Genomic DNA, 26,076 nt, shown 5'->3' on the forward strand with positions numbered 1-26,076 from the left:
GTAGGCAACGGACAGCAAGCTGGTCGATCTGTAATTTTTTAACCCGTTGACCTTCCCATTCCTATAGATTACGATGTGATAGTTCTTGCAAGCTTCGGTACGCTCGAGGATATAAGGCATTGCCTATACAGGGTGGCTATTTTTTCTAGCACAATCTTCCTACCGTCCGTCAACAGATCTGCTGTTACCTGATCCACACCAGCTGCTTTTCGCGCTGCGGTCGTAAGGCTTTGTTTATTTCCTGTTTCGCACCTGCCGGTATGCCCCATGCTGTGCTCTCCCTCTCTCATTTCCGTCCCGACTACATCGGCTTCTCTATAGGTTCGCGTAGAACTCTTCGGCAACTGTATCTTTTACGTATTTGAAATGACACTGCCGTCTTCACATCTTAACGCGTACATTTGATCTTTGCCTATGCGAATTTCCCGGTCCCCGTTTCAGACTTCCTCCTTTTTTTCTAGCATGCTCGACACCCTCCATAATAAACTTCCATATGTCAGTTGTCTCGCGCCTATTGATTAACTTTGATAGCTCTTCCAGTTCTAATATTTTGTGGGGTTTGATAATTCCATGCTACTGCGCCCGCCGTAATGATGGCTCTTATATTATCGTTCATTGCTTGAACATCAAGATCGTCTTCCTCAGTCAAAGCCGAATATCTATTCTCCAGTGAAGTCCTAAATTCCTCTGCTTACTGTCGTACAACCAACTTGTTGATGGGCTTCCGCTTCACTAGTTTCATGCGTTCCCTCTTCAAGTCTAGGCTAATTCGAGACCTTACCATTCTGTGGTCGCAACAGCGCACCTTTCCGATGACGACCAAAGCTTCAACGATGCCAGGGTGAGCGCATAGTATGAAGTCTATTTCATTTTTAGTCTCATCATTGGTGCTCTTCCATCTCCACCCTCGTCCATAGCGGCGGACGTAGCACGTCCTGTAATACCGCGAGTGTGACGTAGAACGTCATCGAACGGCGAGAGCGGAAACTGTGCGAGAGCCCTCTTATGCTACCTATGGCATCAAGACTGCCAGAACCGAGACCCGTGCTAAGCTATTAGCAGACAACGCAAATGAAATGAGGGGCTCGTTTGACAAACATATTAATGAAGCCAACAGTCACCGAAACCAAGGTGCTTAGGGGAATGTTTGTAATTTTTTGTTTCTAGTGCCAATCAATTGGTTTAAAGAAAACTACTTATAAAGCAGCAGAGAAACAACGATTCCGCCGGTGAGATTCGAACCCACGACCTCCGAATATCGCGTCCGGTGCTCTACCAACTGAGCTACGGCGACGGCTGTCCAATCTGCTGCTTTCGTAGGTATTTATGTTTTGAGGGTGGCGCTGGTGAACACTCTCAAGGTTCGCTTACACGCAAAAACATAAATACCCACAAAAGCAGCAGATTGGACAGCCGCCGCCATAGCTCAGTTGGTAGAGCACCAGACGCGATATTCGGAGGTCGTGGAGGTCCAGGGAATTAAAATTAAACATGCTAGACCCCACGCAATCCAAATCTCAGACGCGCCGTAGCTTTCGCCGCCTCGCTCACATCCGTCGACAGGACACCGACGCCTTCCTCGCCCAGGTGAAATGCACCTATACAACCCCCGGTCTCCCTTGCAAGTATCCTGATTATGCGGGCCCGCCCCAGCCCAAGCTTGACGCCCTTATTACAGAATCAGAATTTTGCGCCGCCCTATTGAAATTACGAAATACCGCTCCCGGAGACGATCAAATTACCAATACAGCTATCAGATATCTTGACGATGCTTCCATCTCTGACTTAGTCAACTACTTTAACGAATGTTGGGAGGCAGGTACTCTCCCTGCCTCGTGGAAGCACGGAAAAATTATTTTTATTCCAAAACCCCACAAGCCTATCACCCTAGAAAACGTCCACCCCATTTCTCTTACATCATGTCTAGGCAAGGTCTTCGAGCACATAATTCTTGCTCGGCTAACAATATAACGTACATGGAAGGCAACCACCTTTTCCCCCACAGTATGTTCAGCTTTCATGCGCATCTATCCGCGCAGGACGCCCTACTTCAAATTACGCATGACGTGCTTGATGATACCATCCCCTAACACACTAAAGCTATCCTGGCAGTTGACCTCACCAAGGCATTTGACCGAATTCGACACGATGCTACCTTCCGGGAACTTCAGGCTCTACAGGTAGGCCCTAAAACCTACAACTACGCTCGCGCGTTTCTGTCGGGCCGCACTGCCTCCCTGCACATAGATCAGATTACCACATTCCCTTATACACTCGGAGAGCTCGGAACCCCTCAAGGGGCGGTCATTTCTCCCCTTTTCTTTAACGTTGCTCTCATCCCCCTAGCTCACACACTGGCTCTAACGCCACACCTAAAGCATACCCTGTACGCTGATGATATTACTACATGGACCACTCATGGCTCTGACGGGGAAATTGAGGAAACTCTTCAGTTAGCAGCAGACACCATTTCCTCTCACGCGTCATCCATCGGGCTCGAATGTTCCCCATCTAAGTCCGCGCTCTTCCTAATTAGGCCAAAATCTAGCGCTAACTCGCTCATCCAAATCAATTTAAAAGAATCCCCTATCCCCATCACATCCACCCTCCGCATCCTTGGCCTCCACTTGCAGGATTCTGGTCGAAATGAACATACCCTTAAAAGACTCAAGGCCTCCACGCAATCCGCGTTGCACCTTCTACAACGAGTGTCCTCCCTTAACAAGGGTTTAGACGAAGCGGACAACATGAAAGTAGTGCACGCATTTACGCTTAGCCGCATTCTATACGCAACCCCATATCTCAAATTGAACCGCACGGAAACCGAACGCGTGAACGCAATGATCCGCCTTGCGACTAAGGCAGGCCTAAACCTACCTCGTAGCACTAGCACAGTCAAACTTCTTGCACTAGGCGTGCATAACACCATTCAGGAACTAGTTTACGCGCAATCAGACTCAGTACCATAGACTTGCCACGAGCGCCACTGGCCGCCATATACTCTCTTCCATTCGCATCAACATACCCACTAACCAGTCAACCCTTATAGCCATCCTTCGACACATCCATACACCTCTCGTTGTGAAACCCCTTCCTCGAAACGTCCATCCCCAATATCACATCCCTAGCCGCGTAGCTCGCGCTAATGCCCTCCAGAAGTATTATGGGCAAGCCCACGATGCCGTTTGGGTAGACGCCGCATGTACAGCGCATGAAGCGGTAGCAGTTGCCTACAACCCAACCCTACCTCACCCCCTAACTCACCGTCTTCCCTCGGGCTCTACGCCTGACGAGGCAGAGGAGACCGCCATTGCCCTAGCCCTTGCACATTCGGACGCCCAATACATCTTCAGTGACTCCAAAACGGCTCTGTACAACTTTGCCAGGGGCAGGATTCACGCCCCTGCCTGGCAATTGTTGAACACCCCTACCCAAAATTTACCGCGCAGGGTAGAGCTTCCGTGGGTGCCGGCTCACTATGGGAACCCTGCAAACGAGGCTGCCGATAAATTGGTCTGAGGTTTGATTTGCCGGGCTCAGGACAGTCTCGATCCAGGATTCTCGAGGAAGCGGGCGCACACCTTTGCAGAGCTCACGCAAATACCCCGTTTGGACCGTCGGACTTACCCTCCTCCCCACCCCTCTGTTACGCACTCCCAACAGATCCGCTTCAGACGCCTCCAGACCCGCTCTCTGTCATCCCCTCAGCTTTTATCCCACTATTGCGGCACATCCCCTGCATGATCCCTATGTGGTGACCCCCCCGCCACACTCTCCCATATCTTTTTCGGCTGCCCTGCTGACCCTCCTCCGCGGGTACAGCACGCCATCTCGATCTGGGAGGACTGGGAGGTCCTGCTCATGTCTGCAGACCCGACATCGCAGCTTGCTGCGGTGACGCGGGCTGCCGACGTCATGTCCCGGCATGACCTACTTGATGCAGTGCGGTACCGCGCAGTGGCCCAGGGACCCAGCGGGGTCTAAAACTCACTTGCTCAATAAAGTTTTTCCGTCTGTCTGTCTGTCTGCCAACATGTCGCCTTTGTCTTCTCAAAAGCGTTTTCGTTTTTGCTTATTTTATCTCTTAATTTACCTCTTGGAGTGCTATATCTATAGATTTTCGTGAAGCCATCTTTTTCTTTGATTTTGTCGGCAGGCGATGGTGCTTTTATAAATAATAACCAAGTTTGCAACTTGAGCACACTTTACATCATACATCCCGAGCGCCGCGGCAATCTGTACTCAACCCAAAATTTAATAATACAGATCATCGATGTGTGCAAAACATTAAACGAGTCACGTACCCGAGAGAAACAACACAAGGACGGACGCAACACTAACAACTTTTATTTTGTTCAAACCAACGCATATATATATCGAAGTATACGCTTCATTTAAGGAAACATTTTTATTTGACTCGACGCTTCGATCGGAGGACCGATCTTTTTCAAGAGTGACCATACAGTGCATGGGCGCGTGTTCTTATAGCATGGGACTTGACACACAGAAGGCTTAAAAAGAAAAGAAATAAAGAAAAGTAAAGAAAAAAGGGGGAAGAGGCGGCCGGGAGAACGGAACACAACTGACACCTATGGCATATTAGGGAAGCAAAGGTGGCGCGTCGCGTACCCGTGAACTCACTGCACACACACACACACGCACACACGAAACGAAAGAGGGAGGCCGGGCTGGGTGCGCACGCGGCTACTGCGAAAAGAAGAAAAAAAATGAAAAAGAGAGAGAGAGAAGCAAAAGCAGAGAAAAAGGGGAAAGCAAAGAAGAAATGTGGTGGGGCTTAACAAAAGAAGGGATGCGTCCGCCAATTGTGGGTTTCGGTATGCCTCTGTCCGCGTATGTGCGGCCCCGAGCGGCTCCGAAAGATGGCCCGGACGAGGCAGAACAGGTTGAGACCGCCCAAAGTGGCTCCACATGGGGACACGCGAGCCGCTAAAACCAGATGAGCTTCCCATGGGAGGACCAGATGAAAATGCTTGTTGACAGGAATGCAAAAAAAAACAACAAGAGATATAGCACAGAGAAATTTTAAAAATTAAAAAATATATAAAATATATAATGACCAAAAAAGAAGAAAGAAAAGGGGACATATGGCCCTCGCGGGACCAAAGAATGAGTTGAACGGCAGATGGAAACAAGCCGAAACTGACATGCAACAGGGGTATGACCTCAGACGACTCAGTCAGTGGTGGTACTTTGTCTATTAGGGTTGAAATTCTCTTTGGTTTCTGCCATCGAAAGAGACGATAGCGTGCCATGGTTTTCGTTGATGCCCTTTTGCACTGTGTTCAATCCGCCATTTTCACGACGCGACTGCGCATGCGCCCATCCCCTGGCGGCGGTGTCGCGAAACATATTGGAAGGGTCGCTCGCTCCACTCGAGACCGGCTTCCTACGGGGGGTGCGTTGTTGCAGCCGTCGGGCGTTCAGCGCGACGCATTTGGCGATACCTACGACATGTGTTGCATACGGCAGCAATGCCCAGTATGTAAAGGGAAGTAAACTCGGATTTTTTCGCTTTCCGAGCGCTTCCCGGGACAGCCTTCGACGCGAAGCGTGGATAAAAGCAGTTCGCCGGCTCGACGATCGTGCCGCCCTTGGGCACCGTCAAACACGTCAAGACTGTGCGGGAATCACTTTGTGACAGGTACGGATGAGGTACTGTGTTTAAATGCGTGTGCAGTCTATCACGAAGTGTTTTATTCATGGGCAGGAAGGCCTCGAATGTCACCGCGGCACCCAGACTTTAGCCCCGCCGCGGTGGCTCAGTGGTTAGGCGCTCGACTACTGATCCGGAGTTCCCGGGTTCGAACCCGACCGCGGCGGCTGCGTTTTTATGGAGGAAAAACGCTAAAGCGCCCGTGTGCTGTGCGATGTCAGTGCACGTTAAAGATCCCCAGGTGGTCGAAATTATTCCTACGGCACCTATTCTTCCTTTCTTTCACTCCCTCCTTTATCCCTTCCCTTACGGCGCGGTTCTGGTGTCCAAAGATATATGAGACAGATACTGCGCCATTTCCTTTCCCCAAAAACCAATTATTATTATTCACCCAGACTTCGTTCCGACGCTTTGTGCTTTCTCAAGCAAGAAGGCCAAATGGGCAAGTGCTGTGAGCCGCTTTCAACGCGCGATGGAGCGGGCAACGAAAAAGAAGCTACGAGAGCATTCACGCATGGTGTTAAAATTTTGTCATAATCTCCTATGGAAATTTCCTTGTTTATGCCACTACACCCTGGCCAATCCCCCCGTGTGGGTATGTGCCATGTATTAAGAGGCAAAAGAAGAAGAAGAAGGTGCGTTATGCGTGTGTTCGAATCATATCCATGATGAAGAGCTCTGCGTGGTATCGCCGGAATGGATTAATGTGCGCCTCTCGCGCTCGTCTTTAGGGACGCGCATGCTTGTTTAACCTATGCAGTGGTGTGCTGTGGGAAAATACAGTGAAATGCTAGCAGAGCTGCTTTGTTGCGAGTACGCTTGTGCTTTTATAGCTCGTGTAGCTATTCTGCAGCGCTTGAGCACAACGATTGCTTGTGAAAACTGTTGTCCCCAGTCGTTTTCTGTACTACGGTGTGCACGATGTAGTATCCACCTTTCATGAATGGCAGGCATATACAGCGGAAAACGCCAACCTCACTGATCGGGGATATTTCATTGAACATTATGTTCCGAATGTAGCCTTCATCTCTGAAGCGGCGGCCCTTGCTAGCTGGTGTTCGCATCGCATGCCGGATGATCGGAGATACTGAAGAATTTGCTTTTCAGTGGGCACTACAGCCTGCCTCGGACTTCGCACCCAGCCATCTGTCAACCCTAGAAATCCTCCAGGTACCAGGTGCTGCCCAGGACGCGCCATCGTTGACAGATTCCAACAAAACGTGCTCCGCAGCGGCACTCAGTCCGGCCGGGTTGGGCGCGCAGTACCCTACCAGTGAGCTTCCAGCGTTGTACGCGAGGTGGCAGCACAGGAAAATGAAAAAGGCGGATTTGAAAATAAAGTATGATTCGCGTTGTTCGCGCTCCCGGGTGTTTTTAAAGCTACTCTGCAATATCGTTACTTTTAGTTTGTCAAACTCGTGGCCTTTTCGCCGAGGTGTCTCGATAGTGGGAGGCCATGGAGTGATTGAGTATGTCAGAGGTGGTTATTAAATCTTAATCGGAAGGAATTGTCTTTTTGGCCAATGTACTGCATCTGACATTCGCCACACTCGAGCATGTAAACAACATTACTGGAATCGCAGTTTAAGTCCTCTCGGATAACATGTTTGAAATCTGAATGGGTACTTTTAGTCAGTGCTGTGGTTTGCATGTGTTTGCAAATATGGCATCTGCTCTTTCCGCAAGGTGTGCAACCCACCGGCCTCGGTTTATTAACCGTTGAGTGCACAAGGTGATTTTGTAAATTTTTTGGCCTTCTGTATGTTACCCGGGGGACCAATGGAAAAAGTTTTGAGAGCCGTTCTATGATATTGAAGTGTTTTTGAAGATTTTGTTAATATTCGGTAGGTTGTCTGTGAATGTCGGTACTAGATTAGAGCGATGCGGTGTTGGCGGGGATTCCGCAGGGATGTGATTACGGTTAGTAACTTCCGCCCTTTTAATGGCATCGTCGATGATTGAAGGCGGGTAGCGCTGTTTCTTTAGAATTTCGCCCATGTGTTTAGCATTTTTTTTGAAAATCTTCTGCTCGAGAGCAAATGCGTTTGAATCGAATAGCCTGTGAGTACGGAATTGAAGTTTTGCAATGGCGTGGGTGGCAACTGTTGAAATGAAGATACTGTTGTCTGTCTGTGGGTTTTTTATAAACGCTAGTGATTAATGCACCCCTGTCAACCCGAACAAGCACATCAAGGAAATTAATGCTATTAGTTGTGTACGTGTGTGTGAAAGAGATATTTGGATGTATGTTGCTGAATGAGGTGATAAACTGAATTAGTTTTTCCTCTGCCTGTGCCCAAATTATGAATATGTCATCAAGAAAACATTTGTAAAAAGCCGGTTTGGTTGGATATGAGGAAAAGAAGTCTGATTCAATTTTGTTCATAAATATGTTGGCGTAATTTGGTGCCATTTTTGTGCCCATAGCCTTACCACTCGTTTGAAGATATGAGTTATTGAAGTAGTGGCTAAAGAAGAAATATGGGCCCGATGTTTACTAAGAAATAATCGTTTGAAACAATAGGCATGCGATGGAGAATTGGGTCCCTGCCCGTCAGAAAAGGCTGTATTTTTGTTACTATTACAACTGCAGCTGCCTATCGCTGTTGTACTATCATTATACTGCAGCTGTAATAATGCAATATTGTTTTCCTTATAATTTCTCTGCTTATCTTACATCGCCTATGGTGGAAGCACGAACGCTGCAACTTGTGTCTCGTACAGCTGTCGCGGCAGCAACTGACGTTTGAAACGAACGTTGACATTACTGACGGTCCTGCCCCGGCAGAGTGGGAGGCTACAACGTTCTGCTTCAGATACCATAGATGCGCAATTTCATATCAAACGCAGCGGTCATATTTCAATCGAGAGTGGAATACAAAGGGTGCCTGTGGCCTGTGCGATATCTACGCTTGTTTAGAAACTGCAGGTGGTAAAACATAAGGCGCAGCTCTACACTGTGGCGTCTCTCATAGCCCATCTGTAGTTGGAGACGTTGACCTGTAAACACTATACGGCCACCAAGACCACTTCTTAGACCCCTACCCACCTCGTTACCTGCAGGTAAACACCACTGTGGGGAGGCTGCTGGGTAACACGGTGTCCGTTGGCAGAGCAAGGGTGTCGCGATGGTTCGGCGTGCCGTACGCTGAGAGCACCGCAGGTGACCGGCGGTTCAAGAAGACTGTGCCGCTCAACGTGTCCGACCGAAGCGTGGTGATCGATGCCGTGAACCCTAGACCACCATGCGCCCAGTGGGTGCCAGGCACGGGAGTCGTGGGCAACGAGGATTGCCTTCGCCTCAACATCTGGGCTCCCGCGGACACGGCTTCAGGGGCCGCCTTGAGAAGCCTGGTGCTGGCGGCCACGGGAGACTGGTTCCAGAGGGGCACCAATCACGTGCCCCAGTGGGCGGAACTGGCGGCGCTAGGTAACATACTACGCCACGCGCTGAATGTTACATAAAAACACCACGAATCAGAAAGGTCAGAGTGAAGATCGAGCGCTTGCCTGAAAGTAACACCAGAGTTTGTACCATAGTTTACGGAGTTATCGATTTTACGAACTTATATTCGCTGATTAAAATTATCGTTCTCAACAAGCTTGTCAAATAAACCTAAGAAAAGGCATGACCAATAAACAGCATTTCTTGAAAATTTTTGACATAATAATAGGCTGTGACGTTTGGAACAAACGCACCAAAAACCTCCGCGTATGACTTCACTGACCCCTAGGAAGCACATAAAAACAATGTCGTCAGAGCAAGCAAAAACGAAATTTCAGCCTTTGGAGGTTTAAATTCTGTAGAAAAAACAAAGCTATGAAAATAAACTCTAATCGTTCACTCATAACTAATTAAGGCAAACTTGCGCCTGATGAGAGACGCCAGAGATCAGTTTTGGAGACAGTACAGGCACCAGTTAGACCGAAATGATGATGGTATCTCAGGCATTTATAAACACATTGAATTTGTTATTGCTTTTATTTTTATTTTATTCTAGCTATGGACGCTGTGAACGATATCAGGCACTAACTATACGGCGTGACGGCTGTGGACAAAATCCCGGCGTTTTGCTGATTCTCGTGCGCAGGTTAAAGTTACCGGAAGAAAGCAGTCTTACAAAAGCTTGTCAAATGAATCGTGTGCTGCACATCGCTTAATCTTGTATTCTCATAAAAACTACTGCTTTCGTAACGCTGCGTTCAAAATATAGCCCTGACTGAACGTATTCAGCCCCGAATAACTTCTTAAAGAAAAGAAAACGTCCCATTTAGTTTGATGACAGCCGTTCAGAAACATACTGTAGAAAATGTAGTTCCATGGGACAAGAGAGTTTTTCAGTTCTTGAATACATTTGTTCTAAAGATCGTCCAATAAGGCTAACATGATACTTTCCGGTTCAAGCAATTCTTGCAGATACCGCTTTTCTGCTTACCGGAGAAAGCTACATTCTGAATCTTGCGTTAAATCTTATGCAGGGCGTTTCAATTAAGACTTCACCTGATTTTTAGGACTACGTTTTTTTACTTCAGCGATTTTTCCGGCGTAGCATTCTCAGCGGTCTAGTAGATCAGAATACGGCTAAGACGCGCTAAATAGCAGGACAGTTAGCTAATACTGAATAGTTAACTTTTAAGTATTACTCCTCGGCTCAGCAATGGCAACGCGAGCATCAGCGGGAGGGTGAAAGTCCGATTGTACTGTAGACGCTATGTATTTGCCCTCTAGCTAAGAACAGCTTTCTCAGGCGAAAATTTCGAAAAGTGGAAAATTGAAAGACACTGGTGTGGAAATATTGAAGGTAATGATCGCCGCACCCAGCGCGGAGATCTCTCTTTTCTGCCGTCGGGTGATCTGCGCATATATTGATTGTTTTAGTGAAATCTTACTTTATATGAAAACATTGCGTTCATAAACGGTTTCCCGCTCAAACATGCTTCTGTACAGAACTGCTGCGCGTGAGTATATCAAGGATGTTTACGTCTTTGGTCAGCCCGAGCCGTATAACTACGAACAAGCATGCGCAAAATCAAAACACCAAAAGAACAGTACTGAAATTTCGCATTAGGAAGTATCCTAATCCTCGGTGAACGTTTGTCCTCCTCTGTTTGAGCTGAAGGTTCGCCCATATAATGCATGCTGAAGACGCACTGAGCTCGCCTCCAACGTACCGCTTTATCAGCATTATGTTCGGAGCCGGACTGCTTATTTTTCCTAGACCTATGTGGCAGGACAGTATTGCCCTCGCACATGCGCACTACTCACCCCACAGGGAGCATACACTATGCTCCACTATGCAGCACGAACACGGCTCTTTCCTCGCAGCCGGCATGGTGGTCATTGCCCCCAACACGCGGCTAGGCGTACTGGGCTTTCTGCACCCCGGAAGTAAGGGACCTCAGGGCGTCGATAACGACGTGGCCGAGGACGATGCCATGGCCGCGATTCAATGGGCTCAGAACAACGCGGCCGCCTTCGGCGCAGACCCTTCGAGACTGATGCTGGTGGGCAACGGCACTGGAGGCTACCTGCTCACACAGGCCGCCGGGAGGCTCAAAGCCAACGTCTCCCGAGCTGTCTTGGAGGGCTCTCTCTACACGTCGGCGGTGCCCACGAATAAGGCAAGTTACGGTTGTGTATTTGGGGATAGCAAACAGTTGCGCATCTCCGGAACTGGGACGCCGCATCTGTCACCTGCTGCTTTATTGGCAGTGTTGGGTACCGGCTGCTTCATTGCAATTAGGTACCTTCAGCGGCCGGACGCCCTCTTTGCATATGCCTTCGTAGACACGGCAACCGGCCTTTTCCTGTTTATTGCTTTTTTAATATCTCATTTTGTTTTCCGTTCGGCACGAGTCACACACGACCTCGAAGAATGAACTTCCCCAGTGGTCGAGGAGTATAGCGCTTAACTCGCGATCCAAAGAGCAGCGGTCCGAGCCCCAGCGCGGCGATCTCCCTTTCAGCGCATTTGCTTCTCTTCCTTCAGGTGCACTGCCTAATCACGATGGAATGACGTCGCTACCCTCTAGACAAATGATGAATTGTGTAGTGACGTCATCAGTGTTGTGTTCTCTGATCCTTGTGAGGTGTTCGAATTACCGGCGTGAGGTCATGTGGTTGTGACGTTACGACCTTTGCTACCAGTGTCGATATTCTCGACATTCGAACGCAAAAATCTACGGTGGCTCCTCAGCGGAACATAACAATTAACGCTTTCGCGTGAAAACATATCTGTTGCAGTCACGAGCATCCAGAACTGTTGGATTGCTCAGTGATCGCACCTGGGAAGCGCAAGTGATCGCTTCCTAGGTGCTGTTCGGTATTTTTTCAAATGGCGCTGTTTATGTTCTTGGTGAATGTCAGGTCTGGACACGTATCTCTACTACCACTGTTTCCCAGCCTCGTTGGGTAAATGGGATCGGTGAGGGTCGATAACACTTCTTCATCACTACTTCCAGATTTCTGCCTTTTGGTGTCACCGCCGGGTAGCCCCATGAAGGGTGTGGTGCGTGGAAGTCGCCCCCAATCACGCAGGGGGCATGGCCCGCTAAGCTCAGAAATTTCTTTATGAGGGAACCCAATCTTGCGTGCCTGCCTTTAGGAGGACTGTAGACATTCAATAGATGCGTGCTTGTCGCTCCTCTTTAGAGAGGAAGAATAGTAATATAGCAGTGCGCAATATCCGGCTGTAAAGGGTCGTGCAGTATGACAGTGTATTATTTGTGCACTAACGTGGCAGTTAAATGATCGTGCTGATACGTCACATAGCCTTGGATTTTAATAGGTATTAGGTGGTCCTCTTGAATGAGGATAGCTGCTGGTGGGTAAGCTTCCTGAGATAGAAGGAGATTAAGAGCCGACTACTTTCTCCTGTAGCCCCGGCAGGTTCACTGTCAGATTTTTACTCTAGGTTTGGCTGGCATGTTGAATACGTATCGGAGGGCTCGTCCACTTGCATTGTACGAGCGAATTGGCAGCGAGGTCTGCTGCAAGTGGTAAGGGAATACGTGTACTTTAGGCAGGTAGTGGCTGCTTATCCGGATTGTGCGGGAGAGGGAAAAAATTTGGGAGTGGCTTAGCTCGGCTATGCCAGGATATACATAGCGGGAGGTACGTTTCAATGGCTGCGCTTGTTGTTCTGGTAATTCCAAACGCCAAGTGTCGTACATTGGATTACTCACTGGTTTCAAGTCCTTTTAGTACCACAGTCTTTCGCACACGCTACAAATGGGTCCAAGCGGATTGTTCACAGTCTGTTTCAAATGTCCGGGTCGCAGATGCACCTTCGGAAACTCGAATCGTGTGATCAGTCACACGACGGCCCTTCACATCCTCTTCGGTTAGTTCCCGTTGACTGAAGCCTTCCATAGGCACCATCTCGGCGGCTAAGCGGCGTCTATTACGCTCGGCAGTCTGGCGTCTCCGTTTGGCAAGGCGTTCCTCTCTCTATTCGGGCGTCTCCGGTGCTCTTTCCGTCTTCTGACGCTCATTATCTGTTTGTTGAGTAGCCAACTGCCAGGTGACAATCTCAGGATCGGAAGAGTTATTGTTTTCTTGTCCATACCGCCGTTTAGCAGCGGCTGGACTCTCCTTCTGTGCATCCATATTAAGCGTTGCGATACAGCCGCCGATTACATCGCCTTTTATACGCAATGCTGCGCATGCGACGACGCGCGGTTCGGGTGATAGAGCGGCGTGCGGCGAGGCGGTGGTGACGAACATGCGAAGATATGGGTCTCTCTGGTTACGATAGTATCGGCGCATGCGCACAACTGCCCATCCGTGTGACGTCACATTCACCTTCGACGGTGCATGCGCACAACTGCCCTCTCCCATGTACCGGAAAGCACGCGGCGCACCCACTGCTCCTCTCTTGTTGCCATGGTAACGGCGCATGCGCACAACTGTCCTCTCCCATGTACCGGAAAGCACGAGGCGCACCCACTGCTCCTCTCTTGTTGCCATGGTAACGGCGCATGCGCACAACTGTCCTCTCCCATGTACCGGAAAGCACGAGGCGCACCCACTGCTCCTCTCTTGTTGACATGGTAACGGCGCATGCGCACAACTGTCCTCTCCCATGTACCGGAAAGCACGCGGCGCACCCACTGCTCCTCTCTTGTTGCCATGGTAACGGCGCATGCGCACAACTTGCCTCTCGCATGTACCGCGAAGTGCTCGACTGGTATCCTAGTGTAGCTCCCACTACAATAACTAGGACAATAAGAATGTGTAAAGCGCATATGGCCGTTCTGTCTGATCATCAATAGCAATTTAACAACATCCCTAAATAAACTATACAACACCTGTATTTTACCGGCACTAAATTTTGAGGCACAAACGTGGAGGCTAATGAAACGGGATCAGCTTAAGGTAAGGACAATGCACCGAGCTATGGAATGAAAAATCTGTAACCTTAAGAGACCGTTAGCGGGAAGAGTGGGCGAGAGAACAAAAGCGGGTCAATGACATCCTATTCGAAATAAAGAGGAAGAAATGGGCTTGGGCAGGGCATGTAATGCGAAGGCAAGATAAGCGCTGGTTCCTAAGTGTAACGGAGTGTAGAAAAAGCGCGGCACCTGCCACACGCGATTTTGCACATGCGACGCGCATCCCGTTAGAGGTCCAATCCAAGGGCCAGATCACCTCCAGGCTCTCGAATGGAAGGAGTAGAGCTGCGCCCTTTCAAAAGAAGTTGTGAGCTTGCGACAACATGCGCATTACCGTCATGATAGAATGCATCTAAAAATCATTTAGGCTTCCCTTTAAGTGTACCGCAAGCAGCTCAGTAAGGAGATATTTCTTGCATGCAGTTGGCCTGACCTAAGGCAGCTAAAAATGTAAAAGGAGGCAACGAACGCGCTCCAGATAGGAACAATCCCAGCATAACAGCTCACGCGTTCAACAGCAGGCAGAGCCTTAGCAGCAGCGCGAAACCGAATTGAATTGAATAATTCGAAAGAAAAATGATACGTGTAACGTTAAGAGACCGGAAGTGGGCAGAGCGGGCGAGGGAATTAACGTGGGTTAATGACATTCTAGTTGAACTCAAGAAGAATAAATAGGCTTGGGCAGGACATGTGATGTGGAGGGAAGATAACCTCTGCTCCTTAAGGAGTGCATTCCAAGAGTAGGCAAGCGTAGCAGGGAAAAGTAGAAAGTTAGGTGGGAAGACGAGATTACGAAGTTTGCGGGGATATGGCGGCCCCAGGTACCATTGGCCTGGGTTAATTGGACAGACATAAGAGAGGCACTTCCACTGCAGTGGGTGTAGTCAGGGTGATGATGATGATGATGATGATGATGATGACATGGCACAGCACATGGGAGCCTTTTGCGTTTGGTCTCCATGAAATGCGGCCATCGTGGTAGGGTTCCAACCGTGTATTATAATGGTCATTCCCGGCATTAAGCCTTTCTGTCTGTCTGTCTGTCTGTCTGTCTGTCTGTCTGTCTGTCTGTCTGTCTGTCTGTCTGTCTGTCTGTCTGTCTGTCTGTCTGTCTGTCTGTCTGTCTGTCTGTCTGTCTGTCTGTCTGTCTGTCTGTCCGTCCGTCTGTCCGTCCGTCCGTCCGTCCGTCCGTCTGTCCGTCTGTCTGTCTGTCTGTCTGTCTGTCTTTGAAACCCGTTTTGTGGCAGGCTGCTCCCCTCCGCACGGACAGGTGGGCAGGTGACTAGGTTGCCCATCATTTCAGGCAGTAGCTCAATTAATCATGAGAGGCTGCTCGCGAAGAGCAACCTGGATCGCGACCGAACCCAAAGAACCCAAGTCCCATCCAGTACAGCACCTACCATAGAGAGGCAGTGGAGCATTGCTTGGCCGCTGCACCATTGCGCTGGAATTGGTAGGAAGATTCGGCCGCGGTGGCCGTGTTTCGATGGAGGCGAAATGTAAAGGCGCCCGTGTGCTGTGCGACGTCAGTGCACGTTAAATATCCTCAGGTGGTCAAAATTATTCCGGAGCCCTCCGCTACGGTACCTTTCTTTCTTCTTTCGCTCCCTCCTTAATCCCTCCACACACGACGCGGTTCGGGTCTCAGCCGAGATGTGATTCAATTGCTGCGCCATTTCATCTCCTTAGGAACCAATTTTCTTGGGAATCTATAAATGTAGACAATGATCAATTGCTCATATATGAACCTTAACCCGTTATCGCTATGCAAACAACTGCCATCCGTGAACACTGAGCCTGGACACCAGAATCGAAGTGAAAACCGAAATGCAAGCGCACCGTATTAGCATTTAACCTAACTATGCAAATCGACCATCATTTTTTTACATTTATCGTGGCAACCGCGCGTTGCACGCCCTTGCGTACACTTCGCGTTCGAGTATTGCTTAGCAAACCATCTATCTAGGCGCCCTAGTGCTGAACTCTTGAGTAATTTGGGCCTCATGGGGTTAAAAAATTATGACGTGCACTTAAGTCTTCTTACGTGCCAAAATGCGAAAGGTGTGCGTGGTCCGCCATCTGAATTTGCGTCTTGGGGCATGGCTAAGTGGCCGAGCTCGCATACGCTGCGTTACTACGCGCGCGCCATCTGCTGGGTCAGCGTCGTACATTGCAAAGGAGTTGTCAGTGGGTGCCGCATGATGGCACTACGACACGCCAAGCAAGGAGTCCTTTTTTTTTCCTCCATGAACATTACCGGAAGCGTACTTTTGTAATCTGTTCATTGCGACAATCTGTAAATTATCTGCTTATAATAAATCATGTATGTCTCGGTACATATCTCGAAGGCACTTTTCTATGACAGTTTTGCATTCACTAAACGCGCTTATTCGCTGCAAACGCCGAATCGTGGTGGCACAGTGCAATCATCCTCGTCTCGCACTTCGCAGGTGATGGGTGGTAAACTTTTATGGAACTATGCACAGAAAGGCTTTTGGAATACACGTTAAGGACTTGATCCTTACCAATTCAAGTGGGTGGGGGTCGTCATACGTGACCCCTGTTGCTTCAGCGGCGGCCCGGGCTCGAGCCGCAAGGGCTTGCTGGGCCTGGATTTCGGAGCAACCGAGCAGAGCAGCCTCCTAGTCCTCTCGGGTAGGGTGGGGATGGACAGGAAGGATTTTTTGGGTAAGCCTACACCATATGGTAGGTATCCGCAAACACCTCCCCACAATGTGGGCACTCCCCTGAGAATGCCGGATTGAAATACTTTAGTACTGCCGGGCGCAGCGCTCCACCGCCTTTTTGAGGCCTTTCCAGGGGAAAGGGGGAATGGTAGTGACCGTTGAGATTTTGGCATAGGAGAGAAATCTCTCGGAAAGTAATAGCGGGTTTGAGTATTTCGTCCAGCGCTGGTTGAAGGTGAGGCGATGCCCGGCGAGTGAGTGCGCGGGCGGCAGAATCTGCTGACTCATTGTCCTCAATGCCTACATGCACTGGTGCCCATACAATGGTCCGGTAAGTTAGAAAAACCTGGTACTTGCACGTTTTTAGAATTTTTGAAGACCCTGTGTGGGATGCGGCATTGTTCAATGTGGTTGTTCAATGCATTGTTCAGTGTTGTTCAATACCGAGCGAGCCGAAGAGGCCGCTGCCAGCGCCCATTTGACGGCATCTGGCACAGATGACTATACCACTGATCCCATCCTTTTGTTGCCGATGAATAACTTTTACGAGCGTTAGCTCTTACTCATAACGTTTTGAGATTTCGTGGGGTCTGCTACCACCCTGAAATCACAGCGCCATCAGTGGCAGCAGCTAGAAAACAGCACATCTCGCATTAAGACTTGCAGCGCCATCTTCCACACGGCAACTGGTTGTTTCTACAATAGCATTGTAGAAACAACCAGCTGCCGCGTGCCAACGATGATTTAATGGCCCAATATGGACATCAGGGGAAGAAATTCTTTTTCCAGAATTCAAGATGGCGGTCGTTAAATTTAATTGTGCCCTCCCATTCCTTTCCCCCTCCATCAAAAGTATCCTATTACGGGTAGGAAAACTGTCCCGTTACGGGCCCGCTATATGTGCATTCGTCCCGCCATATATACTCCGACAAACGGGGCATCCATCTGGGGACAGTTGTGTACCGAAATCTGTAGGCAAATAAAACCCTATGGGTTGTGGTATAGACACAAATCACGATTAAACAATAGGTAAACATTGTATACATGCAATCACAAATTGAAGCGTTACCATATCGCACCGCAAGCTGAATTCTAGGCCCAGGTGGCGCTGTGGCGCAAGCGAGGCGTGCGGACGTGTGTCGCATGGGCTCCGCGATTTTACGCAACTCCAACTCGACTAATCATCGGGCCACCCAAATTTTTGGGAGAATCGAGAACAAGTCACCAGGACCACGAGGACACCAAATTCATTCCGGTAGGCCCAAATTTTGGACTTTTATCGAGGATAGAAGCGGAGACCACGTGGCAAGGAGTTAGGCCTAACAGTTAGGCATAACCACCCCGGAGCCCACAGGGGCGCCCCGCCGGACCGGAAGCTCTCGGATCGGTGATAATGGCGACTCGGGCACACAATAACCCTACTGCAAATAACATGGAACCTGGATTTATCCAGGAACAAGACAATTACCAGGAAATGGAGATCGCGCCGACGACCACGTGCAACAGCGCGAGACCGGACGGCGGACCCATGGAAGCTAAAGAAGCAGAGGCCACGCAACAAGACAATGAGATGAGCGTTAGCAGGCGGGCCGTGGAAACAGAACCAGGATGGACAATATACCAATGCAGGAAAAAAAGAGGGCAAAGCAGATGGGAAAAGACAGCGCCCAACCCCTGCTGGGAATTCCCAACAACAACAGCAAAATGGCACCAGCCAACGGGACCGCAGACGGTGTGACGCAACCGGAGAGCGGCAAGGAAGGCATACAAAAGGGGTAGACGAGGAGGCAGACAAGGCAGAAGCTGCCCCCGCTGCCCAGGGACGATATGAACATCATCATCAGGCCACGAGGCGGAAATAAAGTGCAAGGAATGAAGCCCTATCAAGCTACAAGAGCCATCCTAGATGCGAGCAATAGAAGTATCAAGGCAGAAGACTTCATGGTCAGACTCATGCCAGGATCGAATATCATAATAGCAAGTACTTCAGACGACAACACAGCGAAGAAAATAACAAAACATCGAGTGCATTCCGCATGAAGGCACAACGTACCATGTACAAGCCTACATCACCCTACCCAGCGATATCGCACGGGCAGTCATACACGGATTACCGTCAGGCATGGCGGAAGAAGAATTCCAATCGCAGCTCAGATTGAGAACGCAGAACAACAAGGTATGTAGCGGCACGAATGCTAGGTAATTCAGAGACGCATTACTCTCCTTTGAGAAACCCAACATTCCTAAATGGGTCCTCTTTTGTTCGGGAGAGTACCAAACCTACCCCTACAGGCCCACAAGGCAGTGCTGCTTCGTATGCGGCATGCAAGGACATCGCTCGGATGTATGCCCGACACCGAGCGCAAAAACGTGCAGGCGCTGCGGAGCAAGCAACCCGAAGGAAGAACATCAATGTCAAGTCAAGTGCACGGCCTGTGGAGACGAGCACCTGACCGGCGCAAGGGAATGCAAAGAAAGACTCATGTCAGCGGCAGAGCTGAGAGGGCGCCCGCCACAAAGGGCGCAGCAGCAGAGAAGGAGTCGTAGCCGCTGCAAGAGACGCCTGCCGAGATGGTTCAGCTCGGAGCGGGACAGGAGTGGCAGTCATCCTCGCAACCAGGACGAGGGAGCCTTTCGCCAGCGCAGCCAGAGCCGGCGCCGGGGTCGCAGCTGCAGCAGCGGAGGACCCAGGGACGAGTCCTTCCCGCCCCTAGGCCAAAAACACGGGACAGCACCCAAACAACAACAGCAGAAACAGACCAAGGGCGGCGTTAAGGTGAGCTGGGGAGCAGGCCCTCCCAAATCACCTTTTCCGCAAAATGGGCAAAACAATAATGATGACAAAGAGGGAATCTAAAAGGTTAACAAAGAGCTAGAGCTCCTTAGAGAGGAAAACAAGCAGCTCAAAGAAAGACTAAGGGAATACATAAGTGAGCAGCCGGCTCTTAGAACAGGCGCTCAGGTGCGCGTGCCAACGCCACCACGGAGTCCAACTCCCCCACCAGTCGTAATGGAAGGTAATGCAGAGAACGGCATGGAAAGCCTTCTACGCAGCGTACAAAATCAAATATCACAAATGCAGTCGCAAATGCAGCAGCAACAGTAGGAAAATCAGTATTTCCGTAGGTATATCAAAAGCTAAACTGTTCAAAAAATTACAAACGAAGCCCGGGATAGGCTTTTCAACGAAAGAAGATTTGGGAACGAAAACCAAACTAGTAACAATAAGACAACGACATGGCAGGCAACAGCAAACTAAATATATGGCAGTGGAACTTTCGGGGTTACCGGCGCAAGCAGGGACTACTGCAGCAATTCATATACACGCAGGGTTCACCGCCTGATTTAATTCTCTTGCAAGAAACTAATATAACTACGGTTTTAAAAGGATACCAGTGCCAGGAAAATGGACGCACGGCAACTCTAATTAACAACCACCTAGTCACCACAACGCATGACAAAATTGAGGAAATGGGGATAGAGCACGTTATAACGGAGATTATTCCCAAAAAGAAGCATAAAGCCAAACGCACTTTCATTATAAATCTATATAGCCCACCCAGACAGAAGAGATGCAGTTTCAATAAGCTTTTCATGGAGGTGGGAAGACTAGCCAAATCCAACACTCTGCTTATTGCGGGAGACTTCAACGCGAGAGACACCACCTGGGGCTTCCAGAAAGGAGAGAAAAAAGGACAACTAATTTGTATAGCAGCGGAAAATGCAAACTGCACCTTACTAACAGACGAGAACCAACCAACGCGACTAGGGAACAGCGTTAGCCCAGACACGTACCCAGAGCTGAATTTTGTCAGAGGAGCGCGGCAGGTCGAATGGGAGAACTTGCTGGAGAACCTGGGAAGTGACCACTACGTAATCAAGGTCACTCTTGAAGCAGAGAATACTAAAAGAAAAATTGGAACCGCCCACATAACAGACTGGGACGCTTTCCGGGGCGATTGTGGGCAGATGCAAGGCGCAATCACCTTAATACTGGAATGGAGCAAGCAGCTGAAAGAGTTGCAGGAACAAAACACGCAAGAGATAGACAGAACGGAGTGTACACCGGAAGTGGATCCGAGGCTGCTTAGGCTATGGAAGCAAGGCGAGGGCTCACAAAGAGATGGAAAAGACAGAAGCTTAACAGGAAGCTACGGCTCGAGATCGCAGAGGTCACCATGAATGCAGAGGAGTATGCGGCACACCTGGCCATACAGGGGTGGGAGCAGTTTAGCAGCTCTCTGAACGGCACCCTTAGCATGGCCAGAACGTGGAGGATACTCAAAGCCCTCATGGATCCAACAAAGACCAAAACAGAAAATGGGAAAGCAATCCAGAGGCTGGCCCACAACAGCAAAGAGTCAGATGAAGAGATCCTGGAGGCGGTCAAGAAGTGCTATGGCACAGACAAGACGCAAGGATACCAAGGAGAATATCAAGGGGAGGAGAACCCGCACCTCGACAGGCCGATAACCAAAGAAGAGGTCTATATACATCAGAGCGGTTACCAGAAACACAGCAGCAGGAGCCGATAAAATCAGAAACTCGCTAATTCGCAACCTCAGCGATGAAGCGGTGATGCAACTCAGACTACCTCAATACACTGTGGACAGAAGGCACACTGCCACGGGAATGGAAGCATGCAGAAGTTGTGATGATTCCCAAGCCAGGGACGAAGTTGGAGATAAACAATTTGCGCCCTATCTCGCTCACATCGTGCCTAGGAAAGCTTTTTGAGAGAGTCATCACAAGGAGAATACAACAATACCTGGAAGATGAAGATCTCTACCCGCACAGTATGTTCGGCTTCAGAACAAATCTATCGACGCAGGACATCCTCTTATAGATAAAGGAGGAAGTCGCAGAAGCCGCCCCAATTAACAGGGGAGAACATCATCATCGCACTGGACATCAAAGGCGCGTTCGATAACGATACCCATGACGCCATCATGGAAGGGCTAACCACCACCAACTGCGGAAGAGGAGTACACGACTACGTAAGGGCCTTCCTGTCAAACCACACAGCTATGGTTGGACTGGGGGACCTACGCAGCAAGGTCTTCGAAACACCAAACAAAGCCACCCCGCAAAGCTCAGTGATCTGGCCGGTCCTCTTCAACATAGCCATGATTGGGCTAGGCAGACAGCTTTGCCAGATAGAGGGGATACAGCACGCTATGTACGCCGATGATATAACGATCTGAATCAGCCAGGGCTCCCCAGGGCAAAAACAAGATATCTTGTAGCAGGCAGCCACATGCGTGGATAACTACGTCCGAGAGAAATGCCTGGCATGCTCCACCGGGAAGTCAGAAATTCTACGAGTGGGCAAGAGACCATCCAAATAAATATACAACATAAAAATTGCAGGGGAGGTCCTCCGGGAACGCAACATGATCAGTGTTGGGAATGTGGATCCAAAGCAGCGGGAAGTGCAGCCACACCCTAGGCCTTCTCCAACAATCAATGCAACAGGTCAGCAGAATGATCACCAGAGTATCACAGGGAAGATTTGGCATGAAGGAGAGTGACACGATCAAGTTAGTCAAGAGCCTGATGATCAGCCGCATAACATACTCACTCCCCTACCACAAGATGACACAGCACGAAAAAGAACAAGCAGACACTTTAATCAGGAAGGCTATCCAGACGGCCCTAAATCTACCAAAAAATACGTCAAACGAGAAGCTCCTCAAGTTGGGAGTCCACAATACGTTTGACGTGCTAAAGGAAGCTCAAATAGGGGCCCAAATGTACAGGCTCCAGCAGACAACCACCGGCCGAGAGCTCCTCCGAAGGCTGGGCTACTTAAGTAAAGGAGTGGAAGATGAGGTTGCGGGCACACCTGATAACATTCGCCAAACACTAGGGGTGTGCCCAATCCCTCGCAACATGGACCATAATCTGCACGCCGGGAAAAGGGCTGCGAGAGCAGTGTTTGTAGAAAAGCACTTAGCTGAAAAAACAAATGTAGTATACACAGATGCGGCTTTGCATCGATGGAACCGAAACACGAAGGGACACAGAGCAGTATTGGTGGTGGTGAACCATCAAGGGGACCTAGTCACCAGTATATCACAGAGCGGCTGCAGAGTATACGAGGGGGAAGAAGCTGCTGTTGCGCTAGCAATAACTCAAGGATACCGCAGAAATAAACCACTCACAATAATCACTGACTCAAAAGAAGCATGCAGGCACTACACTAATGGTAGGATCAGCAAGGGAGCGCTACGCATCATCCTCGAGGCAGGACCCCCGAACAAAGAAATTCAGCACAAAATTTTCTGGGTGCCGGGCCACACCGGGGTGACTGGGAATCAGAGGGCCGACGATCTAGTTCGCGAGCTTACCAACCGAGCAGATACATCAAGTGACCCTGAGCCCACCACAACGGTGGAACCATCGTACGCGGGAATCCTAAATCACTACCGAAGACAGAGGATAGCGTATCCTCCACCACTTTCTCCGCCTGCCCCTTCATTTTTTTTCGTGGAGCAAACAGTCTGTGCACGGCTGACGACATCGATATTCCTTCGACCACGTCTGTCCTTATTCCTGCCGCCTGCATGTCTGCACCTGATGGCGCCGTCGTCTTCACACCGTCCGACGACTACAACTCTCGTCACGGCGTGCCCCTGCCATTCGCTGGGCTCACTGTGCTCAGCCCCTGCTTGATTCTCCATGGCAAATATCTTGGCCATATCCAACTCATAGATGCCTTGTTCGTATAGACCGTGTCACCGACTCCTATTCTCTTCCTACCCGTTCTCTGACTCTGCCAGAGTCTCCCGCTCTATACGCAGTCGATTCCTTCGCTGGTTGCGTCGACGCCAGACCTTCCACTCCGCAACGCCCCAGATTCTTCACTTACTGGACAAGCTTCGCTCCTCTTTTAACGTTGCTCAAAGCCTCCTGGGTCGCACGTCAACCGCGGCCCACGGGTTCGACCCCGGAGCCCACATCCCATTGCGTGAATGCGCGTACCGCGTATCATTGGCTGAATGACAGATTATTGACAACCAGGTGGACGACATGCTTCAGCGTGGCGTAATACTACATTCCAGCAGTCCGTGTGCCTCTCCGGTCGTCCTAGTGATAAAAAAAAGATGGCACAATACGATTTTGCGTCGAATATCGGCGTCTTAACGAGATCACTCGACTAGACGTTTACCCGCTGCACCGAATCGATGGCGCCCTTGACTGCTCACAGGAAGCGAAATCCTTTTCATCCTTAGACCTGCGATCGGAGTATTGCTAGGTTCCTGTGGCAGGCGCTGGAAATGTCAAGACGACTTCTGTGACAAAAAATGGCGTGTACGAAATCAGCGTCACGCATTTCGGCCTTCGTAATGCCCCAGCGACCTTCGAGCTCATGATTAACTTCATTTTACGCTACCTGAGATGGAAAAAGTCGAGAGTGGAATGTGAATTGGGAAGTGATTTGGAAACATTGTCTTCTACGCCAATTCTCCGCTTGGAGCAAGCGTTGACACGTTTAACTGAAGCGGGGCTCCAACTTACTCTAAAAATGTTGGTTTGGCGCCTGCGAATTCACAACATTAGGTCTCGTCGACTCTAAGGACGACGTGCATCCTGACCCTACCAAACTTCGTGCCTTCACTGAGTTCTCCTAGCCGTCAATTCTGAAAGCACTTCATAGTTTTCTTGGCCGGTGTTCTTACTTCCGACATTTTGGCCGATATTGCGGCTGTATCATCGCGCTATTGGAGAATCATCTTCTTGGACGGTAACGCACTCGTCGGTTGTTCACCTGACTGCGACGACGTGTTCATTATCTTTCACGGCAGCTCACAGCGCCTCCTATTTTAAGACTGAAATTCACTCCGGTTCTAGTTGCGTTGGTCTCGGTGCTATACTTAAGCAATGTAAAGCCGGGCTTGACGAGTATGTCGTTGCTTGCGCGAGCCGTGTCCTGACAAATCCGGAATCCAACTACACCGTATCCAAAAAAAATGCTTGGCCATTGCTTGGGCGATCGGAAAGTTTCCCCTTTACGTTTAAGGCCTTTCGATGTCGCCACAGACCGTCATTCCCAGCGTTGACTGTGCTGCTTGAAAGACCCTACAGGCAGCCTCGCTAGCTGGACCCTACGCCTACTAGAATATTGCCGCGAACCTTTGCAGTGTTTGCTCATTCTTCAAATCTGCCACCACACCACTTTATCACTTTGTTTGCGACGCAAGACGCGACTAGATTTATCTCGATTGAGCGCAGCGAAGCAGAGCTGAATCTACGTTGTTCCGGAATGTTCTAGTAGCTTTGCACGCTTTATCTCGAAAGTTCGCTATCGGCTTTAAATTGAGCATGACCGACAGGGGCAGCCATTCTATTCGACGGCCGCCGAACGCGCTTGTCGCTTCGCCTCCGCCGAGTGGTTCAGTCTATTGTGGGCGCAAGTCAGCCCAATAAGCAGTCACTTTAGAAGAACTTTTGTCCGTCTTCATCACTCCTTCGACTACCGTTACCACTACGTGACAATATGATATACGCGTAATCAATCTTTCAGACCGAAAACACAATGACGCCACCGCTTTGTCCCGCTCTCCGCTGCCGCCCGACAGTGTCTGCCACTCTCAAGTCGCTGTCGTTTGCGATGGATAACACGGGCAACGAGGAATAAAAGAACCCCTGCATAGCTTCTCTTATACTATTCCTCTACAATCCCTCAGCTGCAACAGTGATCTTTTCCATACGCCACCAGGCTGCACACTTCTTCGTTTGGGATGGGCTCCTGCACCGCAAATACATATCTGCCAGCCGGAAGCGGTTACTTGTCATCCCTGCCCATTTACGGTCGATATTATGCATCATATTTCACTTCAACTCCCAGTCTCCTCATGCCGCCGCCTTTAAAACATACACACGACTCCACCTCCTCTATTATTGTCGCTGTATGTTCACCTACGTCCGCAAGCAAGTCCACTCGTGTTCTCAATGACAATGTCTCAAGCCCGGTCCTCACCACTCAGTCGGTCTGATGCAGCCTCTCGCTTGCCTTTCCCGACCTTCTGTCCGCTTTGTAATTGACATCACCAGACCGCTTCCTTAGACTGCTGCTGGCAACCGCTGGGTTATTGTAGGCGTTGACCAACTAACACGTTACGCTGAACCCGCGACCATGCGTGCCGTTACGGCACCACACGTTGCATCTTTCATCTTGCATCACTTCACTCTTCGCCATGGTGCACCCCGGGAACTTCTGAGCTACCACGGACGCGTATTTATGTCCGAGGTCACGGAATCTCTTCTGCAGCAATATAGGATCATCGACCATACCGCGATGGCCTACCGCGCACAACC

At 49.7% G+C, this 26,076-nt stretch overlaps 1 protein-coding gene across 1 annotated transcript in view; it reads left to right on the forward strand.

Moving 5' to 3' along the window:
- LOC144108558 (uncharacterized) overlaps nt 1-26,076 on the forward strand; it is a 66,127-nt gene that overhangs the window by 21,197 nt on the left and 18,854 nt on the right. Inside the window, exons 5-6 of the mRNA XM_077641765.1 lie at nt 8,738-9,104; nt 11,001-11,296. Of these exons, the coding sequence (XP_077497891.1) occupies nt 8,738-9,104; nt 11,001-11,296 (663 nt within the window). The remainder of the gene's footprint in view (nt 1-8,737; nt 9,105-11,000; nt 11,297-26,076) is intronic.

This window comes from Amblyomma americanum, chromosome 10 (assembly GCF_052857255.1).
Source record: "Amblyomma americanum isolate KBUSLIRL-KWMA chromosome 10, ASM5285725v1, whole genome shotgun sequence".
Taxonomy (NCBI): Eukaryota; Metazoa; Arthropoda; class Arachnida; order Ixodida; family Ixodidae; genus Amblyomma; species Amblyomma americanum.